We start from the raw sequence: 12,264 nt of genomic DNA on the forward strand, positions 1-12,264 counted from the left end.
AGAGTATAAATGCATTGTGTAAATCAACAGTGTAAGCATTTGTGAGAAGAAATCCTTCTTGCGACACTTATTCATGGCTTGTGAGGGTCTGACCTCTGCTAAAAGCATCATTGCTTGTAAAAGTCAATATTCCACGACCAAAAGAGATTTTCAGATTATGTGCCATTACATATTATCAGTACTTACACAGATCTCTAATAAATCAATTAAACTGATGTCAAAATAATCAGTATATCGACATAGTCTTTAAAAAAAACCTGCATCATCTGAACTTCATAACATTTTCAATGGTTTGTTTAACTACATCCAAAGTTGTATGATGCATCTCGAAATTGTCAACAGAGTAATATTAAAACATGCAGAATGCATACTGTCACTGAATGGAGTGCACTAAATGTTATGTGAATAGCACGCAATCACGCTCTCTACACCTAAAATAAATTCAAAGGAAATAGTTTTTTTCGTGTGGTATCCAATGATGAAGGTTAAGATGGTGAAACCATTGAATTACAAGTTTTTTCTAGCAGCCTACTACTCATGTTCACAGGTCCATCAGAAAGGTATCACCACTATTTGGTAATTTTTTTTATCTTTAGCAACCTATATAGTTATTGTGACACTGGTCAATAATATTGCAAGCTTTCCTACGTAATATTGCACAGCTCTAGCTACAAAATAAAAAAACAAAAGAAAACAATTTTATCTATAAAGGCAGCATGAAGTTTTGCATGACTGTAATGTAGAAGACAAATTATGTGTTTTCTATGTAAAGCATTAAATTCATTATATTTACTAAACTTTACAATTAATTGAAGTTGAAAGAATGAAATGAGTTAAGGTAGAAAGGACCAGTTAGCATTCAGTTTGTCCTTGATTTTAGACAAATGTAAGGCCAAAAGTGCTATAACTCTGGGCCACTTGAAAGGCTAACAAGTGTCGCTATGGTGACCGACAATAGCACACGTCTTCTCCAATCAAAATAAGCCTGAAATCACACAAACAAAGATCAACTAAAGGTTATTTTACAAAGTCTGGGCTACAGGGAAAGCAGAGGTAAGCCATCTTTCAGGTTTATAGAATAAAGAGGGTGTGCATGTCAACACTAAGCCAGCTCCTACAGCTTAAACTCCTTAAGATGGCGGAAGAACAAATCATGTTAAGCTCAAGTATTTTCTACGAAAGTTTTTCAAAACCTTTTCTGAGAACCTGATTATTTACCAGTGCATACATTTTTTGACAATGTATGATTTAGCATGAGCAAATGGTGAATGCTTTTACAGTTACAAATTTTTTCTTTTTATTTAAAAAGGAGCATAGTCACGTAATATTACATTTTATAACTTTAAATGCCAATAGCTCACTCTGGTTGCATATAGGTTTTTCTGAAAGGTTGCTGCATCCAGCTGGCATATATTAAATTAAGCTCTTTGTGTATATTTACTAGAATGGAGGGACCAAAAAAAATTACTTGGCGGCTTTGTAAGACCAGGATGTGCAGCAGGCAGGTGACGGTGCCACAGTTTTCAAAAAATGAGTCAGAGTAGGGTTTCCGCATCCTTTTTAACTTCACTGTCTGCTTACTCGGAAAATATCTGTTTTTCATAATCCACCACTCATATAATCTAACTGAGAATATGCATTTAGTTAAAGCATCAACATGCACACTGTACAGTGCACTACATTTAAATCTTAATAAGACTTTTTTTTCTTAAAATAAATGCATTTTTTGTTGAATTGAGGTACGTGAAACACTTTGCAAATGGAACAAGACAAATCATTGCATTTTTTTATTTCAAGTGCATATTATCTAAAGTAAATATACTAATTCCTTTGTCAAATCATCTTATTTACCTACTCACATAAACTTTAATAAAGTTAATTTAATACATGTTTACTTATTTCTAGATCGTTTTTGCAGTGCATGCAAAAAATACCCAAAATCTGATCCCAAAACATTCTCCTGTTCGGACCAAGCATTCTTCACCTTCCACCTCAGCTTCCACTGTAAGTGTAATCAGTGGTTTCCTTCTAATACAATCCACATCCACCTTATTCTAACACATCCAGTATTTAAGGAAATGGGTAGGACACACCAATAGGAAAAAACAAGCAGATAAAATGAGAAAGTTTCCACTGAATGGTATGCCATTATGAGGTGTATTTTCTTAGAAAACAGAGGATATTACCTTTAAACTAAGACAAATTTAAGTAAAATTTGTAACCCCGAGGTACCTTTGACACGGTAATGGCCGTTTTGAAGTCTCTTCCTCCATTTATTCGGAAGCCCCATGGAGCAGGCCCGCTCAAGTTCAATGTTAGTGCCATTGAAAGATCTGATCAACGGAGGCTTAGGTCCACCCCTGGGAAAAAAACAAGGAGACAACAAACATGACATTAGGTGCAAGTGATGTGCCGCACTGCAGCTTGTGTACAGCTCAACATTATCATCAGTCACACATTTCTTTCAGCATTAGATCCAATAGTGAAGACAGTAAACATTTGCACAAGCTTCTTTTATCTCAGCACCACTTCACTTTGACTGGATTCAGTCCCCTTGACGTGGATGGTGTAAATCAAACACCAAAAAGGAATGGGAAGAATCTCAAACCAAAGACACATGACTAATGTTGCACAAGTGTCTGCAGAGCGATATGCTTTCATTAACTCAAACTGCTCCTTTGAGGCAGAGAAAGTAAATAAAATCATGCAGGAATTTTGTAAACCGAGTGAAACATTTTACCTTCATCCATTTTACACACGTCTGTTTATTCAACATACAGCAGTGTAGGGTATAATGATATGGCATGCATCACATATGGTAGCATTTCAAGACACGAAAGGCTCGTGCAATGGAAACAAACTGGATTTGTTCAACAATTTCAATGGTGGGCATTTTCACTATCATTTACAGATTTCTGTAATATATTGCATTTAGATATGTTCGAAGTGCAGACATAACTTAAACTCAAAAACCCAAAAGATGGAAAGCATTAAATATAAATCATATTCGGTTTATCCTTTAGCTGTTAAAGGAGATAATTTCAAAACACTTTTCTGATAAAAACTTCTCTTTGGAGTCACTAGCTTGAAGAGAGAAATACACCCTCATGTACAGAAGATGCTGTTATGATGGTAACGACTAAAATTGCTTGCCTTTAATCACAGAATAGATGGATTTTTAAATTTAAAAAAAGGTGGTATGACCGCATATTGGTGACACACAGGTAGTGAAACCTGTTTGCTAAAGGCATTGTATTTGGAGTTTAATAAAGTGCAATGTCAGCATATAGTTAGTGAAGGATGCATTTCTCCTTGCCCACAAAAATGTCTCCTTGTGGGGAAATAAAACTTTCTGACACAGGACCATTAAGCAACTGGAATCTTTGATTTAAGATTAGTTGACACATGGGCCGCTACAGAGAGCTGAAGGAGGGATTCAACATCATTGTGACTATTAGCGTTGTTTAAAAGGAAGGTTTATCAAGCAAGAAAACATACTTTTTGCAACAACTTCCATTTTCATGCATCCTCTTTACTACATTTAATCTGCTGACATCCACAGACCACATTAGATTAATAACTGCTGTTTAAAAACAATGATGTCGCCTGTTTAGCCGTGACAACTGCTTTCAGATATGACTGTTTAATTCTCTATGTCTCAGCTGAAGGAGCAACAGTCTTTCAGTTACAATATTTTGAGTTTCATCCGCCATATGTAAAGAATTAACTTAAAAAGGGAGGTTTTACGGGGGGGGAGATGCCATGTCTTTAGAAAACAAACTGCAGACAGACTTAAGTTTTGAATTGCCTCTAAATAATATTTTGACTGCAATTTTAATACATATAAATCCTCATGAGTAAAAAGGCACAGAAAAGTGAGGAGTGATGAATGGCTGCAAGAATTGCTAATATAAAGCTGGTACCTCTGATGAAACTATTTTTCGGGAGTACAGTAATATGCCAACACATGTCTGAGCACATCCATAAAATCATGATGGTCACAACCAGAGCAGAAACTGAATTTTGGCTTCTTCTTTTTCCCCACAACAGAAGGAATTTAAATTCCTCCACAGCGGTACATTTGTTAGGTCTCTAAGCAACATTTCTCTTGACTTTCTCCTCACATCACAAATAATATAATCAATATTTAGGAATTTGAGTCATGGGTCTACTTTTGTCAGGAGTAAACATTGCGTTATAAATATTCCAGGCTCTGTGTTGTCTTCCCTCTGTTGTAACTTTTAGCAGTGTTTGGCTGCCTTGTGCATATTATTTTCTCATATTCTTTTGTTTAATTTCTCTATTCCAGTCAAGGAAATGTATATAACACATGAGTTAAAACCCTGCTTTGTAAAAGCAAACAAACATTATGTTAAATTTTATCTTATAAAAGAAGAATGATCTTAAGCTGGTTTTAGAAATAATTGAAAGAAACCTCAAATGCAGAAACAGAATTAAGTTGCCTCCATGTTTTCTAGAATGTGAATGGAACATTATTCTCAATGAGACAAGTTGCATTTCTGCTGTCGGTATACAAATTTTAGTTTTAATGAAGATGACATTTCATTCTTTTAATGCCTCTTTTCTTTTTAGAAGCACAGAGTTTTGAATGTGAGCTTTAAACATTCAGTTATAAAGATTTGCATTAAATTAAAGATTGAGCCAGTGACCGAGTATAGATTTTGAGCCATCTTGAGTGGCAATATGGAATACGGATTTGTATAAAAATAAAATCCCCAATGTAACCAATGGTGAGAAGCAAAACGTGGTACAAGACAGCAAAGCATGCAAAATGCAGTTTTTCAATCAGCATTACATTTTGTGCATTTTATTATTATTTTTTTTAAATTCAGTTTAAAAAAACTTTATCCATGCCAAAAGAATATTAATTGCTTCGGTAACTCATTTTTTTTTCCTCAAACCAGATTCAGATGTTTATTAATTCAGTCAGATGGGATGGAGATATATTTTTGCAGAATTTGGAGGGTTCTGCAGGTCAGTTGGGCTGCTTTGCTAATCACAAATGATTTTGCTCCTGGTATTCACAGTTTTTGATCTTGCAGTTTTATCTTTTTCCAAAGTGTTTAACTCTAGAAAAGAAGGAGGATATTGGTTATAAAGCATGAGTTTAATACCCTTGCCCAGAATCCTCTATAGCAGCAACCCAAAGAATTGGCTGAATAGATTCAACGTAATATGTGTGACATATGCACATCAGACATCTGTCTGTATTGAATTTTTCTGTCAAACTTTTCAATTACTAACCTTTCTTGAAGAAGATTTATTAATAAATATAACTTTAGTTAAGTTTACATTTTAGAGCCTAAATGTTCTTAAACTATCAAGAATCTCAAACTGCTGCACCATCATAGTAGTCTCACAAACTGTTTTTCAATTTGTATTTAATCCATCCATTTTCTCCCTCTTAGTCCTTGTCAGGGTCGCGGTTGGGTCAATGCCTATCTCCAGTCTATGGGCGACAGACATACACCCTGGACAGATCGCCAGTCTGTTGCAGGGCACCACAGAGACACGCAAAGACACTCAACCATGCATACACACACTCATAACTACCGTAATTTCACTTTAGAGAAGCCAATTAACAGAGGGAATTCACACATGCACAGGGAGAACATGCAAACTCCATGCAGAAAGACCCTGGGCCAGGAATCAAACCCAGAACGTGCTGCAGTAAGGCAGTCCAGATGCAGAACAGATCAGTGACATGTTGTTTACCTTATGGGGGAGTGGTGGCCTAGTGGTTGGGGTACAAGGACAGTGCTACCCACTGCGTCACCGTGCAGCCCATATAATTATATTTCCGTTTAGTTCAGTTTTCTTTTCATAAAACTCTATTTGGACTGTGGCCAATTTGATTTACTGACAAATAGCCAGAGTGGCTAAAAAGTTTGGAACCCTTCAGTGTTTGGTAAACAAAGGTAACACCAAAACTTTAACACATTTTTAAAACTAATCCTACAACAAGAGGAAAGAGTATAACAAAAATACAGAAAACTCCAAACTTCAACAAGTATGCACTTTCCATTTCATCTGTTTTTTTTAACAGCAAGAAACTACATTTAAATGCTGTGTAATTTCCTTTTTTAACCATTCAGCTTCCAAACTATTTAAATGTAAGCATAATTCATCATCATTATTTAATTATTACCTTCTGCTTCAGTTCATTCATTTGGCAAATTATTCTAATTTTAGTTTTGTGCTGCTTTTCAGCACTGTTGTGCTGCATTTACATTCCAAACATTAGGTTATGCTTAATCTAAATATGCTATCAGCAGAAAAAGGAAATTAAATGAAAACAGATGGAAAGATTATTTAGATGAAGAATGACTAATAGTGAAAATAGAACATTGAGTGAAAAATGCATTTTAAAATACTGATTTTTAGAAAAACTGGACAGTTTTTGGCAGGAATCCTCCCAAAAGCATAAGAGTATCAGGAGCCTTCCAAATACAGAGCATAAAAACAAGACATTTGTTAAATGTTAGTCTGGTTGTTTTTTGTTCTAATGGCAAAAAATTATTTAGTTTTCCAATAACAAGGGATGCTTTTTATTCATACCTGCACTATCTGATCTAAAAAGTATGATAACATTAAAAAGGTAATTTCGACAAGGTACTAAAACTGCTTCTTCTGATGTCATTTAGAAGAAGGAGTCTAAACATTTAATAGTTAGAGTTTAAAGAGCACATTCTTTGCAACAAACATACTTTGCATAGTATTATCATTCAGGTTGTGCAAATCAAGCCAGATTTACTAAAATCTGTATGAAAAAGGGGACTATAAATGTATTAAAAATGTGTGAATTTTGTGTCATTTTGCAGCAAAGAGCTGAAACTGTTGTTCTTTAGCTGTAACTTATAATTAGCCTGTCATCTTTTTCCAGCTCTGTTAATTGTTGTGATGATGGTATAAGTGCTGCAGGTACTGAAGATATACACATTAGCAGTCAAAGTCATGCATGTAGACAGTTGTGACCATGGCTGATATTATTCTACAAAAAAAGGCGTGTTATTTTCTGCCAACTTAATGTGTAGGTGCACACAGATGAGGCCATAAGCCTTCCTAATTATAGACCGAATGAATGCAGAAAGTCACCTGACATCCAAACAGTTTTTAAGTTAAACCCTGCCTCAGTCTTTTTTCAAATAAACGTACAATCTAAAAAGAAGGATTTTCTTTCTATAGAAAGACAATAGTTGTTTTCTTTCTAAAGGTAAATATAGGCAATCTAATAGTTAACTGAAATGGGTATAGGTTTTAAAGTAAATGGTAATGTTATGTTGGAATAATATAAATTCCGTATATGAATTTATCTCCATTCTAACCACCTCTGTTGGGTACAGATGGCTTTTTTCTCCATGCAGATTATTTTGTGTGACTATCAGCTGGCAGACAAATGTAGAGTGGTATATAGTCATAATAAAACTACAAACTACTGTGTTTAAAAACACTGCTATATCATCAATTAGCTAATAATGTGGAAAATTAAATGACAAAGAAAGGAAATAAAAATCCAGTCAATGATTTTATAACTTCATAACACAAAAGGTAACAGTTAAGTTATATTCAATGAACTGCTAACTTTCTTATTGTCTGCGTTATTCCATTTTTTAGTAGAAATAAAATTTGACAACTGCAAAAGAGTGAAATTAAGCAAACTTTAACACTTAGGAAAACTTTTTCCATATTCATTAAAGAACCACATGGCAACATAAAGAGTGAGAAAAGCTATAAATAAATACTACAGAAAGTTAGGTTTAACCAGTATGATCAGATTCAAATGGGACATGTGTTTTTAAGACTTAATCTTCCAATTACCGGTACACTGAAGTCGTAAGTATATTTGAAAAGATAACATATACATGGATTGCAAACCATATAAACATTATTAAAGTAAATCAGACTGTGTAATCACAAACTTAAGCTTTTTGTTTTGGGGCTTCAGGATATATCTTGAGTGTAACTGACAAAGCACAAGGTGGTTAACTACTGTAGTGCCAGTGGGTTTTTTTAAAACCAGATTTGAAAATGTATAATATTTTCCAATTTTGGACAACTGTAAAGTAGCCATGGGGAAAATATTTTATGTACTACTGTAACAAAGATGAAGGCTCTGATATTTATCATTAAAGAGCAAAATTTGTATTCCTAATGTGGCAGCACTCTATGTAGAAAAGATCTGCAGACGCTTTATGTGCAATATTATTGCCAAAGACTGCTTGGAATTAAGTGCAGGCTCTGCAGGAGACCTTAGCTCCGTCTTTACAAGCTACCGTCACGTCTAACTTGTTGGAAGGGCCACAGTTTCAATAGATCTCAACATCTGACAGACCTTTCCATGCACAAAATTACACCTTCAGATTGAAATGTGTTCAGATTAAAAAGAAAGAAAAAAATCTGATTGTACCGTTTATATGAACACAAGTGATTAAAATAAATTAGCAGATGACACTAAAAATGTGTCATGTAAACATGCAAACAAGAATATTCTGATAGCATTTAGCCAATCCAAATGAAAATACATCCTGAAAATTATAGCGCACATGCGCACCTCAGGGCAGTTTGCCTCATTTAAAATAACTTGACCGTTAAAAGTATTAATATTCTTGCAGTTTGGATTGTAAATCTGCACAGACCACCTCCTTCAGTCCGATTACCACCTCATTATGATCCTGCCACAGCTGATCAAAATATTCCAACCGGCATGTTTACATGACACATTTTTAGTCAGATCATCTATTTTTTCCATTTAGTTATGTTGATGTAAATGTAGCTATTGTTTAAGATTCTTAAGGGAAAAAACGAATAGTTGACACACGAGGAGTGAAGCTATTCAGTACAAGAGGTTTTTGCCACCAATAATGTGATTGTTTGCCCCCCACCACCACCATTCTCAATCTAAACATTTTCTTCAGGAACAGGAAAATAGAAATAAGCCCTTTGAACTTATAAATGTTTTTGTAGCCAGCAGGATGATAACAATTTTATCACTGCATGCCTGCACAACACTAGCTAACTATGCCGTGATGACACTGTTGATGAATAGCGCTTGTGATACTAAGTTTCCAACTCATATGTGCCTTCATTCCTTTGTGACCATCAATTTCTCTGGCATCGAGTTGGGCTTTATATTACATGACTTGTGAGACTTCTCATTTAATTAGACAAAGATTATTATGATAATCCTTATTTATAGGTTTGCAATATTTACAGATTAAATTTAAAAGGTATTAAAGCTAAAATGTAGAGTGTAGTAATTTATAAAGAGTGCAGCTCCTGCTATAGCAGTCCTGAACATAGAGTGGGTTCTTATCTCCACTTTAGGCCGGGTTTATTTATTTTTTTGCTCTCTGGCTGCTCTGTTGGGCTGTATTCGCAATCCCCCCCGTTAGGTGTACCAGCACAAAGCGAGGTGCAGACAAATTGTATTTGACACCACAGTCTTTAAGGTTCATCTCTGGTTCTTTAAGCTGCTGGTTAAAGAGATTATATTAAATATTGAACAAATGTCCAACAATCTTGTCAACTTAAAGTTCTTCATGTGAAGCACAATTATCCATTGTTTGATATTATTGTAACAGAAAATCTGAGCAGTAAACTGTTTTAGACCCTTTTTTATGGGATTTAATAAACAATTGAAAAAATATTAAATTGCTAAAATTTTTCTTAGTTGCTGCCGTATTTTTTTCCCCGTGTGGTTTCTCTGACACTTCAAATATACTTTGATATATTAATTGCATATTTGCCCATTCTATTGGCAGATATCTGGGATTTATTTGGTCTCTTCATAAAATTGTCACTTTTTTTTGTTTTTACTACAAAAAGGACACACGGTACCAGATTTTGAGAGAAATGACCACATTGTTTCAAACATGGTCAATGAAACAGGAAAACCGAACAAATAAGTGATCTTTGGTTGTTTTCTGTTGTCATTCTTTGTTTTATTGAAGAATAAAAACATCTTTTATGATGTGAGGAGGAACAGACATCCTGTTACAGAGTTTGGATCAGCGGCCATTTAAGCAGACCTACATGAAACGGCTGCTTTCAGTTAATGTTTGTCCCTTGGATATGAAGGATTATTAAAAGCTGCAAATAGAGATACAGCATGTAGAGCTGCCAGATACAGAGAGCTATATCTTCTGCTTTTGACCATCGGAGACAAAATGAGCCGCTATGGCAATTAATGTCCCTTTATCCAAGCCACAAAGTAGTGGGTGTATAGGTCAACAGCATTCCACTATGCTGTAATGATCTGTGCCGTGTCTTGTCGACTTCTGGCACACATTGGTTGGTACAGCAACTTCTCATTTTGGAAAAGTTGGATTTCGGTAAATAGATCAAGCTGGCAAGAATGTGCATATCCTCTAATTATTTGTAAAACTCACAAATGTGTAGGTCCCCTCAAGAGATTGTATTTTCTCTGGAAAAGCAAAACATATATACATCAAAATCCTCTGTGCTTAAAAAACAAGTAATTTTATTATATAATTCACATTACAACTTTGCCTGTATGGTACACAACTTAGGGCTGAAACAATTAATCGATTATTGAAATAATTATCAACTAATTTAGTAATCGATTAATCATTAACTGAAGAATAGGTACTCTAAAACATGTCTTTAGCTGTTGGAACCCACTTAGAGCAGTACTTATTTCAAAATTGTAACAAAAATATATAAACATTTAACATATTTAAGTTTATAAAAATGTTTCCGTCTGTCAGTATGCTCTATCCCGAACTCCAAATGTGGAAAAGTTTTAGTTTTATCTGGTTTAATTTAATAAAAAAAAAATCTTCTTTAAGGAACCTTTGGCTATCCGATTATTAATCGATTAATAGGAAAAATAATTGACAGATTGATCAATTTGCAAAATTGCAGCCATACAACAACCACATAAAAACTTGAATTGAAATACGAACATAATTCGAAGGTTTGACAATGACTCGGGCAGAAGCTACTTAGGTGCTTTACTCAATTTACATCAAGTTTATTGCTAAAACAGTGAAAACAATGCCTAAACTTGCACACTAAGTCAATCTTCCTCCAAGCATATTGTCAACTTTGACACTGTAAACAAGAGCATCTTATAGACCTTCTTAAAATATTAAGATTAGAAAGAAACATTACAGGCTTGAGTGGATCCAGGACAGCAGCCACGCTACACCCCCTACGCCCACTTCATTGTCTGCACATTCCACAAGTGTTTGGGACAAACGGCGAATACCTAGTTTCTCATTAAAAGTCTGGGCCAATTAACAGAGAAACTGGGCTCACCATCATTAGGTTCTCTTAATTACTGCGGCTTGCAAAAATAAGCGCAGAAGTGATAATAACAGGGAGTAACTGCCCCAGACATTCTCAGCCTCCAGAGGAGTCTTTTAGCTGTAGGAGTGTCTGCAGCTGTTCCTATACAGTGACCAGAAGCAGGTGGGAACCCTGCCAATTTATGCCAGTCCTTACTGTTGGCATCACACAAATGGTGAATGTTGAAATAAAAGAGGATGACAGCTTTGACAAGGTGCAAACACTGGAGACAAGGCCAGAAAAACAGTGATAGAAGGAATCAGCGGCCAAGTCCTTTACACTGTATAAGTGGTGGGATTACACCAAGTAAAAACTGCTTGAGAAAGATTCCCTTTCCCACAGTTAGTGTCTAACAGTCGCCAGCAAACATAAATTGTTTTTTCTCTTATCTTGTAACTTCGTTTCTACTATTATTCATTAGCAAATTAAAATGTCCAATTGATATGACAGGAATTCAGACCATTATATAATTTCAGCTGGTCTTGCATCAGCTACAAAGCAGGATTTTAGCCTGAGAGAAATCGTGCTCTGCTGTAAAGAACCACTATCACCTCTGATATAAGATGACAGGTTTATGACTTAACTGTGCATTTGCTTGACGACAAGCTAATTTGACCAATATAAAATGACAAAAGCAATAAAATTCTGACACGAGTTTACATTTTGTCTCATATTCTTAACTGTAAGGGTGTAAAATCAGACACAGAGTTAAACTCTATAAGTTTAAGAAATATAAGCATGACCAGAATGGAAAGAGCAGAAAGATCTTCAAATATTAGTACGGAAATGATTCACCTAAAAGCAGTTTAAAATCAATTCCTCTTACTTTACATAAAGAAAAGTAATTCAGATTTGGATTACAGACTTATCAGTTAACTTTTCTTATCAGTTAACTTTTTTTAAATTTAATCCTGATGAACAAGCTTTTGATTT

At 34.9% G+C, this 12,264-nt stretch overlaps 1 protein-coding gene across 3 annotated transcripts in view; it reads right to left on the bottom strand.

Annotated features, from left to right (window-relative positions):
• Window positions 1-12,264, bottom strand: part of pdlim2 (PDZ and LIM domain 2 (mystique)) — a 55,965-nt gene that overhangs the window by 33,822 nt on the left and 9,879 nt on the right. For all 3 annotated transcript variants that reach the window (XM_038285753.1, XM_038285752.1, XM_038285751.1), the window contains exon 2: window positions 2,233-2,360. In XM_038285753.1, coding sequence (XP_038141681.1) covers window positions 2,233-2,325 — 93 coding nt within the window. In that variant the 5' untranslated portion in view covers window positions 2,326-2,360. The remainder of the gene's footprint in view (window positions 1-2,232; window positions 2,361-12,264) is intronic.

This window comes from Cyprinodon tularosa, unplaced genomic scaffold (assembly GCF_016077235.1).
Source record: "Cyprinodon tularosa strain WSP-4 unplaced genomic scaffold, ASM1607723v1 ctg214, whole genome shotgun sequence".
Lineage (NCBI taxonomy): Eukaryota > Metazoa > Chordata > Actinopteri > Cyprinodontiformes > Cyprinodontidae > Cyprinodon > Cyprinodon tularosa.